This window comes from Tursiops truncatus, chromosome 7 (genome assembly GCF_011762595.2).
Source record: "Tursiops truncatus isolate mTurTru1 chromosome 7, mTurTru1.mat.Y, whole genome shotgun sequence".
In the NCBI taxonomy this organism is placed as follows: Eukaryota; Metazoa; Chordata; class Mammalia; order Artiodactyla; family Delphinidae; genus Tursiops; species Tursiops truncatus.
Genome location: NC_047040.1, coordinates 61,425,290 through 61,448,967, shown reverse-complemented (window position 1 = coordinate 61,448,967; position 23,678 = coordinate 61,425,290). Strand labels below are relative to the sequence as shown.

General features: G+C 43.1%; 1 protein-coding gene across 4 annotated transcripts in view; it reads left to right on the top strand.

The window, feature by feature from the left end:
* The first annotated feature begins 231 nt into the window (after positions 1 to 231).
* The window catches only part of SP5 (Sp5 transcription factor), a 36,074-nt gene continuing 12,627 nt past the window's right edge, over positions 232 to 23,678 (top strand). Inside the window, exons 1-4 of one of the 4 annotated variants that reach the window (XM_019923292.3) lie at positions 232 to 735; positions 1,435 to 4,885; positions 20,183 to 20,272; positions 21,793 to 22,194. In XM_019923292.3, the coding sequence (XP_019778851.2) occupies positions 685 to 735; positions 1,435 to 2,580 (1,197 nt within the window). In that variant the 5' untranslated portion in view covers positions 232 to 684 and the 3' untranslated portion in view covers positions 2,581 to 4,885; positions 20,183 to 20,272; positions 21,793 to 22,194. Of the gene's footprint in view, positions 736 to 755; positions 1,240 to 1,434; positions 4,886 to 19,741; positions 20,089 to 20,182; positions 20,273 to 21,792; positions 22,195 to 23,678 lie in introns of those variants that run through there. The other 3 variants (XM_073807593.1, XR_002173952.3, XR_002173953.3) reach the window with 3 other exon arrangements.

Genomic DNA, 23,678 nt, shown 5'->3' with positions numbered 1-23,678 from the left:
GAGAATTACCCTCATCTTCGTCTCCAAGTCCCGCGCCTGGAAGCCGAAGGCAGATTTCTCTGGAGATAGCAAAGATACTTTGTCACTTTGGGCGCTGCCTTGGCGCAAATCTTTAATTGCAAGGGAGCGGGGGGGGGGGGGGGCGGCGGGAGAGGGGGATAGAGTGTCTCAAGCAACCCAAGCGCGGGTCTCCAGGCGGCAAGGCCCCCTTTGATCAGGAAAATCCAATTATTTGTGTATATACATTTCCCACATAGTGATTACTTCATTAATTGTCCCGCCTTTATCTCCTCCCTTCCCATCCCCCCTAATAATCAGTTCTTTTATCCAGACCAACAAACACACCATAGGAGCTTTGTGGATTCAAAGGATTTGCTTTCGCTTCTGAAAGAGCCGCTATTCTTTGATGATTGGGTAGCGGCAAACTTCAAAGCCATAAATCTTCCCTCTGACTGGCTGGCGGCCCAGCAAAGTCCTTATCAAATTCTTGGAGGTGAGCCTGAAGCGCTCAGACCGCTCGCGGGGCGAGCGAGCGGGTTGCGGCGAGGGGCGCGGGCGGGGAGGGCCCCTGCGCGCAGAGAGGGCGCCCGGGAGGGACGCTAAGGCGGCCCTTCGTCCTCGCCTTCGGGTCTCCATGCCTCAGCAGCGCCCTGCTCCTCAGCCAACGGCCCGCAAGCCATAGCCATGGCCGCCGTGGCCGTCCTCCGGAACGACTCGCTGCAGGCCTTCCTCCAGGTCAGGGCTGGGCTCGGAGGGGGCGAGGGAAAGGTGGGAAGGGTCATGTCTGGATCTTTCCTGATATTCTGTGCACCCTGAATTTCAAAGGGAATCCCGCTCGGTGGACACCAATGGAGTGAGACCTAGGGGTGCCCACACCAACTTCACACTGAACCCTGGTGTCAAGAGTGTGGCCTTTGGGGGAGGGACCCGCGTATCCAGGGCTTGTTCGGAGGTGCGCGTCTGGCTGAGAACCGGTCCCAGCTCACCCCGCTGGGCCCTCCTGGGGCGGGCGGAGGAGGAGCGCGAGAGTAGCGTGGAAATGAGAGCTTAAAACATGGGAGGGAAGGCGGATGGGCATCCGGGCTGTGGGTGTTTCCAGACCCTTTCTGGCCGCGGAGCCGGGAGTGGCCCGTCGGATCTCTCTCCCCTCCCACTTTGTGCCTGTCTTCCTCTGAGGCTAGATGGCGTCTCTTTGCACCAAGTAGTTTCACAGGAAGCGCTCCCGCGCTCCGCGTCCAGGTAGCGCAAGCACCAAAAGTTTCCCGGGACTGGTGGGTGCGTGCGTGGTGTGCGGTGGCGGGGGAGGGACACCCAGGACGGGGGAGGGGCGGCGGTATAATAGCCGGCGTGGGTGTGGCGGGCCGGCCCGGAGACCGCGCTTGGAGCGCTAACCTTTTGTCTCTTCTCCGCCCTCCCGTGCCGCCGCCTATGCAGGACCGCACCCCCAGCGCCTCCCCAGACCTGGGCAAGCATTCGCCCCTGGCGCTGCTAGCCGCCACCTGTAGCCGGATTGGCCAGCCGGGCGCTACGGCGCCCCCGGACTTCCTGCAGGTGTCCTACGACCCCGCGCTGGGCTCGCCCTCCAGGCTCTTTCACCCGTGGACCGCCGACATGCCGGCGCACTCGCCCGGCACGCTGCCATCCCCGCACCCCAGCCTGGGGCTGACGCCGCAGAAAACGCACCTGCAGCCGTCCTTCGGGGCGGCGCATGAGCTGCCGCTTACACCCCCTGCAGACCCCTCGTACCCCTACGAGTTCTCACCGGTGAAGATGCTGCCCTCGAGTATGGCGGCGCTGCCCGCCAGCTGCGCGCCCGCCTACGTGCCCTACGCGGCCCAGGCCGCGCTGCCGCCCGGCTACTCCAACTTGCTGCCGCCGCCCCCGCCGCCTCCGCCGCCCACGTGCCGCCAGCTGTCCCCCAACTCGGCCCCCGACGACCTCCCGTGGTGGAGTATCCCGCAGGCCGGCACCGGTCCGGGAACCTCGGGGGTTCCGGGGGGTACCCTCTCCGGCGCCTGTGCGGGGGGGCCCCACGCGCCCCGCTTCCCGGCCTCAGCGGCCGCCGCTGCCGCCGCCGCCGCCGCCGCGCTGCAGCGGGGCCTGGTGTTGGGCCCGTCGGACTTCGCGCAATACCAGAGTCAGATCGCTGCGCTGCTGCAAACCAAGGCCCCCCTGGCGGCCACGGCCAGGAGGTGCCGTCGCTGCCGCTGCCCCAACTGCCAGGCGGCGGGCGGCGCCCCGGAGGCAGAGCCGGGCAAGAAGAAGCAGCACGTGTGCCACGTGCCAGGCTGCGGCAAGGTGTACGGCAAGACGTCGCACCTGAAGGCGCACCTGCGCTGGCACACGGGCGAGCGGCCCTTCGTGTGCAACTGGCTCTTCTGCGGCAAGAGCTTCACGCGCTCGGACGAGCTGCAGCGGCACCTGAGGACTCACACAGGCGAGAAGCGCTTCGCCTGTCCCGAGTGCGGCAAGCGCTTCATGCGCAGCGACCACCTCGCCAAGCACGTCAAGACGCACCAGAATAAGAAGCTCAAAGTTGCTGAGGCCGGAGTCAAGCGGGAGGACCCGCGGGACCTGTAAGCCCACCCGGGGGCGCCTCGATGCCTCTCCTGCCTCGGGCTCCCTACCCAGCACCTCTTCGGAGAGGTTCCGGTGGCCTGTGGGCAGCCGGCCGAGAGGAGACCCAACTGAGGCACTTACTTGCCCCTTCCTGCTTGCCCGCCTCCCAAAAACGACGCCAGGCCTCCAGCTCCCTGGCCGGCCTGCGGACAAGGACCGTGTGCCCAGGAAGAGCAGGGGAGGTAGGGTTGAGAGCTCTGTGTCACGAAAGAGCAGTTTCAGGCTCTGAACCATTCCCACCATCTGGGAGACTACAGTTTGGGGGGACTACCCTGGGCTGACCTCTGTATATAGGAAACGCTGCTGAAATCAAAGCGGAAGAACCTTGAGAGATTTGAAATAGTGCTGTGTTTTTTGCTAGGACTGGGCCGGGCTTTGTACAGGTTATTTAATAGCTTTCTTAAAGAATAATTATAATAATTATAACATTAATTAAAATGTTACTTTTGTCCTCAGCTCCATGCAGAGCTACAGCATGAAATGTCTCTGTAAAGCAATCAGCAGTTGCAGCGTGAAAATAAATACGTTAACTCCGGGGTCACCTCGGGAAGACCCCGCTGAGCCGGTCTCATTTGATCTTTTCTCCTTCCGGGAGGCTTTACAAAGCTGTCAGGTTTCACCGGGAATTTGAAGGCTCCTGTAGGCTGCCTCTGTCGGAGACTTCTTTGGTTTGGAAGGTTCTGGGCAAGTGTGTCGGGTGCAAAGATGCAGAAAGTAGGAGGGCAGGGTCAGTTTTGTGGTAAAGAGATTAGGGCAAGATTTTCCAGTCCCACCTTGAGTTTCTCACGCGGCCTTAGGACTTGACCAGAGACTGTCGGGCTTCTCTTAAAAGTTGATACCTGCTGCACATACAATACACGATCTTTTTATCTGGCGAATTGCCTGTGGCTTTTCATTTGTTGGTACTCTCAGAGGTCACAGGCGAGCTGCGCTTCCTCCTGGCAGCCGGCTATGCTGCTGTCTGCAGGGGTACTACTATCTCGAGGGTCTGTTCACAGATGAGATTTTGGAGAGTTACAGAGACTCTAGGGGCCCTTGTTCAGGTTGATCTTTGCTTGGGAAAGAAGCGGCTCTCCTGTATTTCAGCCCCGTCATGATACACAACCTTGTCTTGCTTGTTTTCTTCTTAATCCTTTTGCTGTGGCAATCTTACCAGTCTTGTTTCACAATAGCCTCTTAGGGATTTCTGTTTAGGCCTGGAAGTTTAGTTCCATTTTGTGTCTTGGGACTTTATTTTTTCAATCACTGCAGTAGACTAAGATTTTCTCAGGGAGGAGCCAGGAATACTCATATCTAGGTTTCTCACCTGTCTCTAAAATGTGAAGTTTTAAATGTGAAGTTTACAAGTGTTTTTTCAACTCGCTGACTCCTGGATGTTTTCTAATATGTGAGTTTTTAACCTGAAACCAAAACCTTAATCTTCTGATTTAGAACTAGCAAAGAAAAGAAATTGTTCTCAATTTTGTTACTATGTTAAACTGGCTGGCATCATTAATGCCAAATTTCAATCGAACTGAATAATTTTTTCATGGTAGTAGAAGTGTATATAAATTGATAGGATTTCACAGTTTACACACTGCTGTTACCTTGCCTTTCGTTTGAAGTCAAACTGAAGGGTAAGTTCTTAAAAACCAGGAGGGTTGTGCTTGAGACTTACTGTATTAAGTAAAACTCAACCAGCAACATAGTTGAGATGAAAATTACTTTTATACTCCTAAGAAATAGCATTTTTACTTTGTAACTTGGGACAAGGTGGTAACTACTAAAATCATTGTGGGACTATGCCTTAGAACCTGTTACTGTCATTAGAGATTTTGGAACTATTGAATGACAAAATGGAATGTGAGTCTTTAGGGTTCTTTACCTGGAAAGGGCAGTTTGGGCTGGCTAAATTCTCAAGGCTGTGACAGTTTTGCAAGCAATAGCAATAAGAAAGTTGCTACACAGTAACATTAATATGCATTTAAATGTGTAATCTTAATCTACATCAAGATTGTTGAGAATAATTTCTATGAAGAGTTACAGAAACTCTCACATCTGAACCATGCCCTGGGATTGACTTCAGAGCCGGAAAAGGTTTTTTGGCAGATGACAGGGAAAGAGGAGTCCTTGTTAGAGAGTGAAAAGACCAAGGACTTTCTTTGGAAAATTTGAAACGGTTCTCTCACGTGAAAGAAAATGCCCTTGGTAGAGAAAGAAAACTGGCAATTTTGAAGTGACTCTACTAGCTATTATTGACAGCTACGATCATTTAGCATCCAAACAGGTGAAGTGTTGAAGATAAAATTTCCTTATAACTTTAACTTTGTTGTTAAGAGAGAAAATAGGTAAAATGTATGAAATTTTGTATCTAAACAGATAAGGTGTTGAAGATAGTTTTCCTATAAATTTGTGGTGGTTAAGAGAAAGATAAAATATATGGAATTTATCTAAAAATACAATATTTATAATTTTAAAAAGCAGAATGAAGTCATTTGATGACAAATCACTTTCTTAGTTTTTAGGAAATTGAACCTGTAAATTTTAAAAGTTTGGTAAAAGTATAGACTCTAGACTAAAGACTGTTCCTTATTGTCAGTGCAAATCTGTGTTCCAATTACTTTAGAAAAAAATATTTATGCCATTATCCAAATAGAAGCCAGGAAGTCACAATAATGTGATATTATTATCCAAGTGTAGGAAAACATTTCATGTTTATACTGAAAAATAAGCTAATAAATGCTCAGAAATACAAGTTTGACAATGAAGAAATGTATTAGATTCTGTAAGCTTTTAAAATGTGAACTGCTGCTGCATGCTTTATTTGGTTCATAAAACTGCAACCTACTATGGTATTATCCATTTATAACTTTAAAAAATTATTATAAAATAAATCAGTATGCAAGAAATATATGCATAAATGATGTAAATTAAGCACATTTAATTTAATTTTAATGACATTCAAATTAAAAGAAGTTCAGAAGCAAAGTACTTTTAAATGTAAACTGAAATTTATTTTTTATTTGGAATTTTGCCATCATCAAAAAAGAAAGTTTAATCCACCAACTGAATTCAAGGCTTTACTTAAGAACCCCAGAACCAAATTCAATTGAATTAAAAACCAATTGAAGAAACTGTGTTAATGATGGCCTCAAATGTCAATAGACATTTTGTTTTTTAAGCAACTGTTTCAGTAGCATGCAAATATAATGTAAAGTGTCATATTTTAGAAAATTCTAAAATAAGTGTGATATGATTACATTGTTTAACACAATTGATAAATGAACCATTTGACCAAAAACTTGGAAACAGAGAGAAATTGAGTTATCAGTAATTTAGGTAATTTGGAATTATATGTTTCTGAACTTATTAACAACACTGTATAGTTTTCTGCTTTTCTCAAGGGAAAATTGTGCAAATTTGTCCTTTGCTGACCACTAATTTGGAATAGTTTTGGTAATGAATGAAAGTAAATTATGTTAAAGAAAATACAGCTACATTATTCACCATCGTGTTAAATAAGTCTTTTCTAGTTTCAGTTAGAGTTTAAATCTTATAACTATGTTGTGTATGTTGTTTTAACTTATTTTCCCTTAAGTCAATCAGACAACACATGCCTATTTAAAAAATTAACATTGATGAGATTGCTTCTGGCAGAAACCTACATGAAACAGTATTTGTAGACAAGGCAGTTTTTCACTCCATTTCTATTTTAATACTATTGGGTTTTAGATATTCAGTTTAAAGCAGCATCTTCAGTGTTTCCCGTCTGTTTTGGTTCTGCTGTGAGGCTTTCACAGAACCTTTAGCGGTAGCTATATCTTCACACTAACGTGAACACCTACTAAGTTGTTTATGGCTCTAAAATTGCAAACCACTTTTACTTGTGTTAGCTAACCACATTAAATAATGACAAGTTGTGGTAAATTGACATTATCTCACTGGGAAATCATCTGTTGTGGAATCAGATTCAAACCTCAAGCTTTGTTTTCTAGTAAATGTGATTGTGCTTTGCTAATGTCCCAAATTGAGGGCCAATCAAAACAAGTCATACTAATGTTCTATTAAATATCATTTCCTTCCTCTGGTTTGCATGGTAGAGGGGAACTTAAAAGAGTATGAAACCAAGGGCAGCTTTGACATGAGGACATGTGCCAACATAGTTTGATAAACTAGGAACAAATAAGGAAAACATCTAGATAGAAAGATGTATGTTGGTAATGAGACATATATTTAGATTAATACACCAAAATGACAGGTTTCAGTATTGGGCCAGTATAATTGTAAGCTGATTCATGTGGCATTCAATATATATAAACAGGGACTTCCCTGGTTGCGCAGTGGTTAGGAATCCGCCTGTTAATGCAGAGGACACGGGTTCAATCCCTGGTCCAGGAGGATCCCACATGCTGCGGAGCAACTGGGCACGTGCGCCACAGCTGCTGAGCCTGTGCTCTGGAGCCCGCGAGCCACAACTACTGAGCCCATGTGCCACAACTACTGAAACCCGTGCGCTTGGAGCCTATGCTCTGCAACAAGAGAAGCCACCGCTGTGAGAAGCCCGCACACCGAAAGGAAGAGTAGCTCCCGCTCGCTGCAACTAGAGAAAGCCCGTGCATGGCAACGAAGACCCAACGCAGCCAAAAATTAAAAAAATAAAAAGTATATATATATATATATATACACATATATGTGTGTGTATATATATATGTAAACAGTATATTTTTCTCTGATGTTCAGACTCGACACATTTTTGCATAAAGATCTTTGTGTCAGTTCCTCCTCCCTTGATTGTTTTTAAAGAATCAGCAATGTTTCAAGTTAATTTATGGACATTGTAAAATAACTTACATAATGTTACTTCCTAAAATGAGTAAGTGATACTGTTCAGCAAAGATGTAATCAAACAGCTATGGACCTTCATAATTTTTTTTTGATAGTTTCACAGTTGTTTTACTGTTACAGTTTATTACCAATTGAAGATTTGCATGTGATGATTGATGTAGTATTCATTTTCATGCTGACGTTTTGATGACTTCCCTTTCTAGACTTTATATACTTCTCCTTCCATGTCTTTAGTGATTATGTTGAAGCATAATCCTCAATGGGGTATTTGACACTTAATTCGTAATTCAACCCATGCATGTGAACTGCAGTAGTTTCTGCACAACACATAATAAACTATATTAACTAATATATTTTGGTTGTCTACCTAATACCAAAATTCAATTCAGGGGAAATAAATCAGTTCCTAGTTTGATACAGATCTTCCTTGACTAACGATGAGGTTACCTCCCAATTAACTCATCGTGAGTTGAAAATACCGAAGTTGAAAATGCGTTTAATACGCCTCACCTACCGAGCATCATAGCTTGGCCTAGCCTACCATAAACATGCTCAGAGCACTTACATTAGCCTACAGTTGGGCAAAATCTAACACAAAACCTATTTTATAATAAGGTGTTGACTATCTCGTGTAATTTATTGAATATTATACTGAAAGTGAACAACAGAGTGGTTATATAGGTACAGGATGATTGTGTTTCGGTTGTTTACCTTGATGGTGGCGTGGCTCTCTGGGAGCTGTGGCTCGCTGCCCTGTCCAGCATCACAGGAATACCCTACAGCATATCGCTAGCCCAGGAAAAGACCAAAATTTGAAGTTTGGTTTCTACTGAATGTGTATCACTTTCACACATCATAAAATCAAAAAATTGTATGTCAATCTATCATAAGTCAGGGATGCCTGTATATAAAAGTCTGCAGCTTTCACTTCTCAAAAAGTTGTTTCAGCATTATGAAGATTTGGTTTGCCCATTATAAAATGGAAGTTTGTTTTATAGGAAAACTATTTAATTTTTTTTCATTAGTTGCCAAAACCCTAACATCAAAAATACACTAAAATTTTCTGAGGTCTAAGGCAGTGTCTAGATATCACCTGATTTGTTAATACAATGTTAAGCCATTCAGTCACATGGATGCTTTCTAATGATTTTGTGTTTAGCATAATCTAAAACACGGATGAAAAACATCTGGCCCTTAGCTTAATTTCATCCAATTCACAAGGCAAGTATCAAAGCTAAATCCTCATTTATGCTTATGGTTGGGAAAATGTGTCTTAATTTGAAAAGTGTTTGGTGACAGTTTCCTGAAACTCTATGTAAGGTACCATGAAAGCTTATTTCTCTTATTTCTGTCTTTGTAAGTTTTATTCTTGTATTCTGTATGTCTCTTTACTTGTGGATGCCACGTCTTCGAAATATTCGTGTTCATCTCTAGCACGGAAACTCGTTTTGTGTCGTGTGTCTCTCTTCCTTTTCTTGATGTATCTATGCCCATTATTTTATTTTGCTCCCTATAATGCAGGACTTGACAGGATTCTAAACTCCAATTATTTAAAACCTGTTGTATGTTTAACAGACACATATTCCTTGGTCTAAATTTTACATGTGAGTGAGTTCAGTTTAGAGTTCTATTTATAGATTCAAATCATGTTTTATTTATGCATTATATGACTGCTGTTTACTGTGGATTTCTGAACATCATTTTACTTTCAGTTGTCATGGAAAAAATATTTCCGTGACAATTGAGAGTAAAATTGTAAAATATGGTAGAGAATTATGGTTTGAGGTAATACCAGGTTGGATAGATTTTAATTAGTAAAAAGCATACAAAAGAAGTAGATGACCTAAATCTGTAAACATAGCCCTTTATTTATCGAGCTAAGGTTTTAATGAAGGGAATGTGAACTAAGACCTATAAGCATTTATCTATTTTTATTCCTTGTTAAGGTTATTATATTTGATGGAGGTTTCTTTTTCTCTCAAAGCCTTTATTCTCCTCTGTTTGATCCTTGGTGAAGTTCATGTCATCTCTCCATACCTCAGACAACTGCCAAGAAAGTCATTTTGGTAACAGATTTTGTACCGAGACTGGGTTTGGAGTAGAAAGTTGCTAAAGTTTTCTAAGGAGAAAGCACTCCCTTCATCGATCATGATTCAGGCTTGTCAATGGCAAGTCTGTGTGCCCTGAGTAGCTAGTAGCTGGAAGCTGCCCCCTTGCTTCTGTAGCACAGAGGTCTAGAAGTAGTGAAAAGGGAAACAGATCAGAGGGAATAACATGACCATGGGGAATAACAGACATTTGGAAGATCCTGTTTAGACAGGATGTTCCTAAAGGGGTGGAAATAGGGCCATTGGGTAGGAGCTGAAGGAAAAGGCTTGATCACTTTCTCAAAGTTAGAATGGACCCCGGGAAAGTGCCTCCCTCACCCCAGGTTGCTTTTTTCTTCCTTAAACCAAAGCTGAGTATGAGTAGAGGCTGTAGGGGAGATGCAGCCCTTGACTGAGTTGGACTTGGAGGATCTTTATGGTCTCTTCCAAAGCTGAAATGCTTCAAATCTAAAATCTGTACATCAAAAAATCCAAATACATTTTATTAAAGCTACTAAAAATGCAACAGTTGTATGGATATTCCTGGCATTCTGGCATCTGATTTCAGAAATCCAGTTTGGGAAAATATAGTTTATTCTTAAATAGTTAAAGGTATTAAAGAGCAGCAGAGTAATTTGGGATAAATCAGTCAGCCTCTCTAGAAGTAATATCAGAAGGTAGTCACATGATCTTAATATTGGTTTTTGAAAAGAACACTTCTGGGGGTGTCAGTCTTTGTAAATGCTGTACCATGATGCACATCACCAAGTCCTGTTTTTATGTATGGAAATTTCACAGTACAATGACAGGATGGAAAAGTATAGGTAACTTTTCAGTAGTTATATAGGTATAATCATTTAGATTTACAAACTGTGGCCTAGCTGAATTTAAGGAAACCATTCTTTCCCCATACCCTCGAAGTCAGTCAAGTTGATATATATAATTAATACGTGAGCTGCATACTTAATTCAGTATTTGTTATTTATAATTATTAGATGCAGAAAACTCAGGCAAAACAAATTCAAAACATGTATACATAACTAAATTCAAGGCACCAAACATTTATTTGAGTTTACAAGATGTAAGGTACATTGAGGATTCGAAGATGAACACAATGCAAAGAGCTCACAGTCGTAAAGGAGTTAAGACATATACACAAATGAATGTAAGACAAGGCCTAACTAAAAACCCAGTAACGAAATTCCTATTATAACAAAAAGGAAAGAGAAATGACTTCAGGTAAAACAATGTTAAACTATTTTATGCCATAAATATTTCTGTCTTCGGAAACAACAGTCCACAGACTCCAGCTGCAGCCTTCAGAATCCTTTTAGGTTTTTACATGGAGCTGAGAGTTCAAGACAGTGTGGTCCCTAGACCACCAGCGTTAGCATCACTTGGGAACTTGTTAGAAACGCAGATTCTTGGGTCCAGTTCCAAGTTACTAAATCAGAAACTCTGGAAAGGGGCCCAGCAATCTGTGTTTTAATAAGCCCTGCAAGTGATTCTGATGCACACTAAGGTTTGAGAACCACTGGTCTAGGAAATTGTACCTTTTATAATGCATAAGATTAACCTATGGAAAATAAGCAAATTCAAGTCTAACACATTTCTCATAAGCTATTCTGGGGACATAGAGAATGGACAGGTCACTTGGCTGAAATCCCTCACCCAGTCAAGAGACCCAATTGAGAACCTTCTAACTCCTGATGAGAAGACAGCAATAGTCTTAATTACAGAGTGATTCTTCTATGCATCTTCTACAATTATGTAGACAACTGTCCTTTTATAGTAGTATTTAATGCACATAGAAGATTTACATTTTTGAATCATCGATCATATTTTATGTTAGTGGAATTTTCCCAAGAAAGTGGAACAGTGACTTTTAACAACATCTGTTTTCTTCAAAGGAGTGCTCAGCTAACTGAGCAGTTTGGATTTTTAGTGTCATTGGATGATGAATAGCTAATTATCTTAGGGCATGTATAAACTCTACCACTAAGAGTGAAAACTCCATGTACACTCAGTGCTGCAGAAATACAAGGATGGCACTTCTAAAACACAAGCACAGTTGCTGCAAGCCTTTGTTTTGCTAAAAAAAAAAGGGGGGGCTTTTAAAACTACTGATAGGGAAGTGCAGAATCCTAGGGCTTCTTCGCAGAGGCCCAAACGTAGGAAGTTGTAGATATTTATCTAAACCCGGGGTCTTCAATTCCTCTAGTTTCACTGCTGTCCTCCTCAGCCCAACCCTCTCCTCCACCAAATCTTTCTTGCTCAAGGTGCATCTCAGGGCTGTTTCTCAAACCAGAGCATGATTTTGTAACATTTCTTTGAAAAACATTTTATTTCTGACCTTTGCAATTATAGAAGGATGCTGGGAATTACCAGTACCAGGGAAACTTGTAACATCAATGAGAATAGCTCCAAAATTTTTTCCAGTGAATGAACCTCTGCCTCCAAATCTAAACTATCCATCATTGATTTGGGGGTACTTTAGGAGGACACTTAGTGAATGACAACAAAAATCTAGGTTGATGATGACTATGGCATATCCCCAAGGAGTTCCCCAGAGCCCTGAAAGATCAAGGGAGCTCTCTATGACCAGATAAATCTCCCCAACCAGGATTCATAGAAATAGAATTTAACAGGTTGGAGTTGGAGAAGACCTTTAAAATCATCCAGTTTGACCTTCTCATTTAACAGAGGAGACAACTGAGGGCATGCTTAATCAAATGAAACAACCATTATCTAATGTATCTATGATACATTAAAGAGTAAGTACCCTCAGTAGAAACCCAGCAGCCTAGAAAAGGGAGTTGATAGTTAAGGATCATGAACAGTGGGAGAAGACCCAGGGATCAAGACCAGGATCCCTTTCTACCCTTAGCTGTTTGGGTGGAGGTAAGGTGGTGGTCCTAGGAAGCTGCTAACTGGCTCCCTCTACCCTTCCCAGTATCCTGGGCCTCTTGCCTTCTCTGAGGCAATCTCAACTTCCCAAGGCCTTAACAGTCATTCCCTTGCACGCCTAAGTCTCATTGCTTCAGCTTTTAAAGACATCCCCCCACCACAATCTTCCTATGTTATCAAAATGTAAACTCATTTAGAAGATTGTTAAGTGACCATTCAAAGGCAAAAAAAAAAAAAAAAAAAAAAAAGCAAAGACCAGAAGGGCAGGGGGTAGAAGAAGCCAGAGCTGAGGAGAAAAAGAGAGCCTCTCTGATGGAAAAGAGCTGATAATGGTATGGTTGTATGTCATGTGATGGACAGATCTATCTGTCCATCAGATAGATCTGGGGACGTGGAAGGACCATATTTCAGAAGGAACAGGTAAAAAAGTTGTAAAAAAGTCTAGATCCAGAGCTCTTAGCAACTGTCTCAGCAAAGATTCCTCTGTATTTGTTATCTTTTGTTGCATAACAAATACCACAAACTTAAAGGCTTAAAACAGCATATGTTTATTATCTCACAGATTCTGTGCACCAGGAGTCTAGGCAGAGCTTAGCTGTAGCCTCTGCTTAGGGACATTTATAAGGCTGCAATCAAGGTGATGGCCAGGACTGGGGTCTCATCTGAAGGCTTGACTAGTGAAGGATATTCGTCCAAACTTAAGTGGTTGTTGGCAGGACTTGGTTCTCTGTGGGCTGTTGGACTGAGGACCTCAGTTCTTTGTTGGCTGCAGTCTGGAGACCACCCACAGTTTCTTGATACATGGGTCTCTCCAACATGGCCACTTGCTTCATCAACATGCAAGCTGGGAAGGCAATAAAGTCTACTAGAAAGATGGAAGCTGGTGGCACAGTGGTTGAGAATCCGCCTGCCAGTGCAGGGGACACGGGTTCGAGCCCTGGTCCGGGAAGATCCCACATGCCGCAGGGCAACTAAGCCTGTGTGCCACAACCACTGAGCCTGTGCTCCAGAGCCCGTGAGCCACAGCTACTGAGCCCGCGTGCCTAGAGCCCGTTCTCCACAACAAGAGAAGCCACCACAATGAGAAGCCCGTGCACCACAACAAAAAGTAGCCCCGGCTCGCTGCAACTAGAGAAAGCCGCATACAGCAACAAAGTAGCCAAAAATAAATAAATAAAATAATTTTTTTAAAAAATAAAGATGGAAGTACATCTTTTGTAATCTAGCCACAGAAGTGACAGCCTATCAACATGCTACTCACTTGAAGAAGGTTACTCAAGAGAAGATTACACAAGGATTCGAATACCAGGAGGTGGGAATCATGGGAGGCCATTTTAGAGGATGACTATCACACCTTGTGACACAGCTTGTCAAAAACAATAAAAATAATGGAGTCATGTTATATAGACCGTAAAGGTTTGGACAAAGAGTTTTCTCAGCATCAGCTATGATGCTTCCTCACTCGTGAGAGACTGTCCCCCAGCATCCATCTTTCCTTTCTTCCTTATTGTAATAGTAATCCCCAAATTTTAGGGAGGCATATGGCTGTCCATCTAGAGACTACATATGGCAGCCTCCCTTGTAGTTAGGTATAGCCATATGACTAAGTTCCCACCAATGGGCTGTGAGCCTGTGTGATATATGCCACTTCTGAGTGACATCCGTAAAAGAAAGTTGCATGCCCTCCCCTTCTTTTTTACCCCCCTTTCTGAGGCTGGAATGCATATATTGTGGTGGGCATCCAGTTCAATCATGTAGATAAGGCCAACACTCTGGAAGATCTTGGAAAAATAAAACAGAAGGAATAGGAGTCCCCAGGCCATCACTTGAAGCAGAGTAGCCCAACTTTCCTGGGCTGCCTACCAGCTGGACTTCTGTCTAAGAGAGAAATAAACCATCTTGTTTAGGCCATTGTTACCTGCTATCTGTTACAGTAACTAAACCAGTATCCTAACTGGTGGATCACACAGTGCTTCCAGAGGCAGGTATTAGCAGTGCTCCTGCTGAGTCTTCCTGTGGCAGCTGTGAATTACATCGCTTTAAAAGATGTCACAATGTGTCACCTTTCCAGCTCCTCCTAGGCTATGTCTGCTGGAGTCCTCAAAATGAGTTCTCACCCCCAAAAGGGTATCCTCTTAGGATGCTGCTATGGAAAACTCTATCACTGCTTTCCAGCTTTGCCCATGCTCAGGTACCCAGAGGACTTCAGTCATTCAGTGATTCATTTATTACACTATTTATGGGAATTTCTCATGTGGCAGTCACATGAGCCTGGGGATACAGCAGCGAACAGGACAGACCAGTTTTTTGCTCTCAGGAGACTGACATTCTAGTAGGGCATTAAAGACACAATAAACAAATAAACCAACAAATAAGATAATTCAGGGAATCATAAAATAGAACAACAACTTGAAATTCATCTTCATTTACCCCACAAGATCGCGCAGGGAACCTGAGTCTCAGCCACATTGCTGGATAATTCACGGTCTCCAGCCTGAAGAATGGCCCCCAGTAGTCCTTGTCTCATAACTGCCTCAGACTGAAGGAGACAAATTATTTCCACCTACTACCCTTTGGTGAGAATTAGTCCCATGAACACACCTATATGCGTGGTGGATGGAAAATATAGAGATGCACATGGATATCTGTTGAACACTAACAGTGTTCCACCAACATACCCATCATAAAAATCCAAATAAATAAAAAACACATAAAGCAGAAAATAAAAGGGGCACTTTATCCTTTCCCTTCATAAATAACCACTGTTAACATTTTCATTCAACCAACACATCTTTATTGATCTCCTGCACTGTTCCCGGCCCTGTCCTTGATGATGAATATGCTGGAGATGGTTCCTAACCTCATGTGGCTTCTAGCTTGAGTGTGTGTGTATGTGTGTGTCTCCTCCTGGGTTTGTAAACTGCCTGTACCATACCTAGCTATACGATTTCAGGCAAACCACTTAACTCCCGAAGGCTCGGTTTCCTCATTGACAAAATGGGTATAAAAATAGTAGCTAATATATAGGGTTGTTGGAGGGGATTAAATTTGATAATATAGGTTAAATAACTTAGAATAAGCACTCAGTAAAAAAAAAAAAAGGCTGCTACTATTGCTATATGTATAATATAAATATTTGCTTTTATATAAAGAGGATTATACTATTGATACTTATATACAACTACGGTCTACTCCTTGAACCCTTTCAGTGATGTCCCTTTTTCCATTTCAAAACATAGAAGGTGAAGTTCATCGTTTTAACTGCTTTATGGTATTCTGTTGTCTGTATTTACATTTGTATGTATATTTGGTGGAGAGGTTGATGGACATGGAGTCCATGAATGGGCATTGTATGCCAAGTTCTTTCTTTTTTTCTTTCTTTTCTTTCTTGCCAAGTTCTTGATGTACTTTTTTTTCTGGACAGTGGATACAAAACTTAGTTACATTCTAAAAGGGTTCATAATCCAAAAGCAGGGCTGTGATTTAAATGGGCCAGTGCTTGACTTGATCACATAATTTCACCTCTTTGTGCTCCAGTCCTTCCATCTGTGTGTTGTTTAATTACTCCTCTCTCCTTCCTAGAAATGTGAAAGCTTTCTAGAAAACAGGCAAAAACAGAAACATAGAGCCAAAACCAACAATTTCACTACGTTTAAACTTAATGATTTCATTTTACGTACCAGCTCCTCATTGGAGCAGGATTAATTGCCAACCTCTACACCTGGGTTTAGTTTAGACAACCCTAAATACCTTCCCAGCTCAGTCTTTAAAAATCGGAGTTTCTTCACAAGGCCTATTTCTTTTCCTCCATAAAGTGTGTCCTCATTTATATTTTCCTCCCTTTGTATCCATCTAAAGTACGACTCTTGAGAAGATACGTATGCTCCATTAAACCCTACAATTTAAAGCCGCTATCTATAAAGTCTAAATTTGTGATTTGAAATCACAAATAAAGTGATTTCTATCTCTAAAGTCTAAATTTGTGATTTGAAAATCTACTTTTTGAATACCAGTGACTTTAATATTAAACTGCCACAGATAAGATCTTTAAGGGGAAAAATACAACTGCCCATTTTGATTTGGGGGGATTTTAGTCCTGAGATCCACACAGAGGCACCAAGACTTGTATGGTCACAGACAAATCACTTCACTTCTCTGAGATCAGTTTCCTCATCTATTAATGGGAGGGAGCTTAAGGGGTTTCCAAATGTAATTCCTTAGCACCCCTGGTGACAGATGAGATGCTTCAGGAGTCTCGTAGATGAGATGTTCTCCTTCTGTTCCATATTCTGAGCTCCTCTGATAACCACTAACCAGCTGGTTGATGATCCCTTCCACTCCTGTATGAGGCTGGACCGCATGAACTACAAGTATAACCATTCATTGATACACAAGGTTTCAATACATAGTGCTGAAAAAGGAAAATGGAAGAAAATAGTGGAGTGGGAGAAGCCAGGGGGAGGAGGGGGAAAGAGACCAGGGAAGATTGAGAAAGGAAGACACAAGTTGGCCAGGCTAGTAATGTGACCCAGGCAGAGGGCTGACTCCTTAGACAGGCCCTATGGGGAGCTTCAGCTGAAAGGTTTACCCAAAGTCAAGACCTTTTCCCTCCAGAGAGGTGGAACTTTCGTGAGGAGTAGCTGTTTCTGTTCCAGTTCATAGGTGACTGCACTGTATAATGGATCCATCTGTACTGCAATGGAAGAGGAGTTCAGACTCTTGGTCTGCTACTAACTAATGGCATGACTTTAGGCAAGTCCTGTGATTCTGTGAGGGTCAATTTCTTTATCTGAAAATGGAAGGAGTAGGACTGGATGATATCTTGAGGTCCTTTCCTGCTTGAAAATGGTATGATTCTTATGAACGCTTGTATATATAGCCAGGTATTCTGGTTTATCCATTGCTAAGTAGAACCCCCTCGACATTTAATGCCATAAAATAACAACCATTGTATTATGCTCACATATTTTGGTGGACAGGAATTCACCCAGGACGCAGTGGGGGTAGTTTGTCTCACAGTCTTGGGTCTCTCTTCTGAGAATGACTCTGTTGGAGGTAACTTGAATGCCTAGGAGTTAGAATCACCTGGATGCTTCACTGACATGTCTGGTCCCTGAGCTAGAATGACTTGAAGTCTGAGCTGAGTACTCCGTCAACCGGAGCACCTATTCGTGGCCTCCCCATGTGACTTGGGTTTCACAAAACATAGCAGCTGGGTTCCCAGAAGGAATGTCTTGAGATTGATCATCCCAATAGTGAGCCTTCCAGAACAGGCAGAAGCTACTTGACCTTTTCAGACCTAGCTTTAGAAGTCACTTAGTGACAATTCTACCATATTTTGTTGGTTACAAGCAAATCACCAAGGCTAGCCTAGATTCGAGGGAAGGCAAAGTAGACTCCAGATCAGCAAGTTCACGTTGCAAAAGAACCATCATTGCTGCCATCTTTGGAAAAGTATGATCTGCCCCAGTCCGCACTCTGGTAATGACGGTTCACATGCCTCCCGAATACATTGCCTCATCCCTCCCTCGAGATCCCCAAAGTCTCATCCCCAAAGTCTTCAAAGTCTGCATCAATTCAAATTCCAAGGTCTTGGTATCTAGTCGGGTCCAATGCTGATGAGGTTTCTCAGTGCCTTTCTCAGGCACAGCCCCTTCACTGAAGTTCCTTGCAGTTTGAAGACTTGTGAACCAAAGAGACGAGTCTTCTAGTCTTAAGATACTTTAAAGGCCTATTATCTATCTGTCTGAAATGGTTCATGAGGCACCATCTTAAATCTTTCTGAGGTCTTAAAAAAAGTATTTAAAGTCACATCGTTGGCCTCCTCTTTACTCTGAGACCGTGTCTTCCTAATCAAACCCTTGATTCGACCTTTGCACTGAGGGCCTTTCTTACTTTGAGGATGCTTTGCGGATTGGAAAGACTGACTTGAGCTCGCTATACTTCTTCTAAATGTTACTGCAAAATTGAACATAGCCATATTTTGTCATCAGTAACTAAAAGAAACCAGTTGACCCTTTCAGCTTTCTGTCAGGAAACCTCCTTAGGCAAATCCACTAGTTCACTTAGTATAGTTTCTATTTTTCATGTTACCACAGGTGATGGTGTTGCTAAACATTTTGCTGCAACTTAGCAAAGTCATCTTTTTTCCACCTTCCAACAATAATTTCCTCTTTGTCCCTCTAGCTTTCACTGACAGTCTTCTCAAGGTCCATCCAGGTTTTGCTAACTTCTAACGCCATTTGACCTTGAGAAACTGAATATACAAACAGATGATGGCCAGATAATATATAAAAGTGGAACTCTCACCCACAGTCTGCAGCAGCCAGCCTAGGAGACTAACCTATGATCTACAGTAAGCAGCCCAGAAAGCCAACCTACTATAAGACAGACTAGGAAATCAGACAGCTATCTCTAGCAACAATCTAGGAAACAAAACAATAGCTCCTGTAAAAATTGGCCCCAAATGACCAGGACTTAATTAATAACCAACTGCTTCCCTAATTTTTGTCCCCGTTTCCAACTTAGGACCAACCAGAGAAAGCCAAATATTCATTCTAACCAATCAGATAGGATTTCCCACTTCTAGTCAGTCTGCTTATAGTATCCCCATGCCAACAGCCTCCGACCAGGGCATATTTGAAGTCTTCCCCTTTTTTCCACTGTAAAACTGTCCCACTCCTCTGCCTGCCTTTGAGTGTCTGCCAAAACGCAAGTGATGGTGGCTGACTCCCTTGCTATAGCAAGTTTTGAATAGATAGCCTTTGCTTGTTCTCATTTGGTTGGTCTTCCTTTATTTCCACATTTCCTGCTTCCCAGTCAAAAGCTAATGGGTTATGGTTTGGGGTTTTGTTATGGGAGAATCCCATGTCCGGGTACCAAACTCTATTCTCGTTATCTATTGTTGTGTAAAAACCACCCCAAAACTTAGTGGCATAAAACGACAGTCATCTTATTATGCTCACAGATTCTGTGGGTCAGGAATTCCGACAGGGTTAATAAGAATGGCTTGTCTCTGATCCACAACATCTGGGGCCTCAGCTGTGAAAACTTAGTGGCTGAGGAAGGACCCACCAGGAGGCTGCCTCATTCACACATCCTGATGCCTGAGCTGAGGTGACTTGAAGATTGGGCTCAGGTGGGGATGGCAACCATTGGCTTAGGCTCTTCTCAGCTCTTCACAACCATTGGCTGAGCTCTGTGAGGGAGTGTCCTGAGACGCGCAGCCAGGCAGTGAGTGTTCTGAGAGAGACAGGTGGAAGCTACAAGCCTTTTCTGACCTGCCTTGGAAGTCACATGTGTTGGTTAAGTGAGTCACTCAGCCTGACCTAGATTCAAGGGGAGGGAATTAGGCTCAACTCTTTTTTTTTTTTTGCGGTTCGCGGACCTCTCACTGCTGTGGCCTCTCCCGTTGCGGAGCACAGGCTCCGGACGCACAGGCTCAGCGGCCATGGCTCACGGGCCCAGCCGCTCCGCGGCATGTGGGATCCTCCCGGACTGCGGCACGAACCCGTGTCTCCTGCATCGGCAGGCAGACTCTCAACTACTGCGCCACCAGGGAAGCCCCCAGGCTCAACTCTTAAAGGGAGAGTGACAAAGTCCCTCTGCACAAGGACACATGGGATAGGAGATACTGTTGCAGCCATTTTTGGTAACTCTAATTTGCCACTCCAGGCCACCCTCTTCCTGGCATCCCTCTACTCCTTCACTCCTACATTACTTATTTTTACTCTGCTTCCTTTCAGAAAGAATTTGAAGACACTCAGAAGATGGATTGGTGGGCATGGAAACAAAACAAAGGAAGTTGGTTGATGTCAGGTGATAATCTCATACAGGTATTCATTTATTCATTCCATGAGTCTTTTTAAAGCGTTAACAAATGGGTTCCACATTGGAAATATACGGAGGAGATGTGAGATGAGCAAAATGAACACACATCCTGTTCTCATGAAGTTTAAGCCCAGTGGGAGAGGCAGACATTTAAAAATAATTCCACAAGTACATAACCACAGGTGCTCTAAGTTCATAAGCATTATACAGCAATGGCCCAGGAGCTGTGTAAGTGCACAACACAGGAGCTTGGTCCTGTTAGGGAATGAGAGATTTCCCTGGGGGAAAAAAAAAAGAATATTTAAACTTATAACTCAAAAATGAGAAAAATGTCAGGTAACTAAACTAGGGTGTTGCAAAGCATGTTACATGGACCACTAGTGATACAGAGAGATATAGCATTGGCCAAAAAGTTCACTTGGGTTTTTCATAACATCTTATGGAAAAACCCAAATGAACCTTTTGGCCAAGCCAGTATTATTATTGTCCTTGTTATGTATTTATTTTACAGTTTTGCAATTTATGACAGGTGATATTTGTTTTCCATTGCTGTTGGCAGGTAAAGTTTCCTTGTAAAGTGAAAGTTTTTAAGTTTAACAAAGCTATCAATTTAAGGTAAAATAATATGGTAAGCATTACATCTTGAGTTGGCAAATATCGTGTAGGTGATATGTGGAACCTGAAGCTCAGTATAAAGACTGGAGTTGGTATGTTGAGAGATGGGATGGGGAGGGGGCTCATGGGTAGTAAAGAGAGCATTCTGGTGCAAAAGCCCTGAGGTGGAAGAGTGGGGGGGTCCACGAAACAGAAAGGTGACCAATATGGCTTGAGCAGAAAGCAAGAGGGAATAGTTTACAGTGAGCCGGAGAGGCCTGCAGGCCCCTGAGAGTCAGGGACTTTAGTTCAAAACTGAAACTTCCAAAACTCAGCATGGGCAATTGCACATTTTTCCTTTAAATACTGTACCTGTGGCAGGGTTAGTACAAAATCACTGGCATTTGAATAGTACATTTATAATAGAACAAATTTAGATGATACAGATATCAAGAATATTAATTGGCAGTATCTGAGAGCTAATGTTTCCTTTGGAAATACTTTGTTCAACATGTTTAACTATCCTACAAGCAATGGGGCGTCATTGAAGAATTTGGGAAGAGGGAATGATAAAACCTAGTTTGTGAGCTTTTAAAAAATAATGTTTACAATGTAATTCATGCATTAAAAAAATTGTCCAGAGAGCTAATCATAATAATAAGCAACATTCTGCTCTCCAACCTCTTCTCCACTCCAGAGGGAACCACTTTAAATCTCTTCTGGTTTTATTCTTCTAATAGTTTCCTTCTTATCTCCAAAAAATGCTTATATCTGTGTCTCTTGATTTATCAGATTTGGTCATTATATCAGATATATCATACGTGCTTACTCAGATTTCCTCAACCTTACCTTTCTCCCAGTCTCCCAGCTCACTCCACCCAGGCCATCCCAATGGTCACCAACTAAGTCTGAGTTTCTGTTTCCACTGCAGGAGGCCATCAGGCCACATGCCCAGATCTACTTCCCCAGTGGCTACTACAGGGTCCGAGTGACACAACTTGCATGCGTGGGAGAGTAAACTCTCCGGGCAGCAAATTTTGACCAGTGGAAGAGAGAAGGCAGAGACAGATGGGAGATATGTTTTCTCTTCCTTTTTCCTTCTGATGGATTGTTCTGGGCACAATATTTCCATCCAGCCTGTCCAAAGAGGTCCTTTGTGACTGAGTGGTCACCTGCTGAGGAACCAGCTCTGGTTATTCATGGCATTTTATGAAGCAGTGGCCAGTGCAGTAACTCAGCACCTTGTACTTGCTGCCGGATCTTCTCCGCCTGTCTTCCTCCCTAACTCTCACAGAACTGGGGTTGTACCTCCTAATAAAGCATAAGCCCTTAAGCTTTGCCTCAAGCTCTGTTTTCTAGGGAAATCAGGCCAAGATAGATATTGCCAATATTATCTGTTGCCTTACAGCTGTGACTTAAGATCACCACTCGCATCTCTCTCCCATATTCCTGTAGTCAACTCATTGTTCTTAGTTCTGTTAGTTATGCTTCTAACTTTCGATTTTGTGCTTATAACTATACTTCTTTTTGCAACCACCAGAGAGAGTATCTCTTGGCTCTGATATTTTGCAGGATGGAGATACTGGCATCCCTTCCTTCTCTGTACTTCTCCTCTTCTTCCATCCCTAAACCGCTGCATCATACTTTAACATCCTTAAGGTTGACAGCACTTGCATTCTGTTCTGTAATCACGATTGTCTTCTCTTATCTTCCTAAGTGCTGATTCTATATTTGAAAATCAATGCATGTATATACTATGTATAGTATATACGGTGCATATACTATGATGACTGTTCTTTGAACAATAAGTTTCCTGAGAGTTTGCTGTGTCTCAGGCACTGTTCTCTAGGCTCTAGGGATAACACAATGAACAAAACAGACAAATCCTTGCCCTCTCAGAACTTTCATGTCAGTGGAGGAGACAAACAATTAACAAGGTAAATATATAGAATGTATGGTATGACAGATAATGAAAAGTACTGCGAGGAAAGTAAAGCAAGGAAGGAGAATAGGAAGACTCAGGCTGGGGGTTGCAATTTTAGGTGTTCTGAGCAGGGAAGGCCTCACTGAGAAGGTAGCCTCCAGAAAACAAGGCAGCAAAACAAACAACCATCTAGGCAAAGGCAACAGCATTCTAGGCAAAGGCAACAGCATTCTAGGCAAAGGGGACAGAAAGTACAATAGCCCTAAGACATGAATGTGCTTACTGTGTTCGAACAAGAGCAAGGAAGCTCATGTGGCTGGAGCAGACTGACCAAGAGGGAGACTTAGAGAGGAACAAAGAAAGAAGTAATGGGGAGCAGAGAGTGCAGGACTGTGTAAGTCATAGCAAGGACTTTGACTTTTATTATAGGAGAGATGGGAAACCTTGAGAGAATTTTGAGCAATGGAGTGACACAATTTAATGTACATTTTAACAGGACCACTCTGGATATTGTGTCGGAAAGAGGCTGAAAGGGGCAAGGGAGGAAGCAGGGAAACTAGTTAGGAGATAATTGAAATAATCTAAGCAAGAGATGACAGTGGCTTGAAGTAGGGTTGTAGCAGTGAAGGATAGGAGAAGTGGTCAGAATCTGGATATATCTGGAAGGTAGAACCAACATGATTAGTGAATAGTTGGATGTGAGAGGGAAAAAATAGAGCCAAGAATGACTATAAAGGTTTTGAACTGAGCAACTGGAAGAAAGGAGCTGTCATATAAGTAGAAGGGAAGACTGGGAAGAATAGGTTTAAGGGAAAAGATCAGGGACCCAACTTAGGCAGTTTGAGTTGCTGTTTCTCTATTACTGCATAACAAATCACCACAAAACTTAGTGG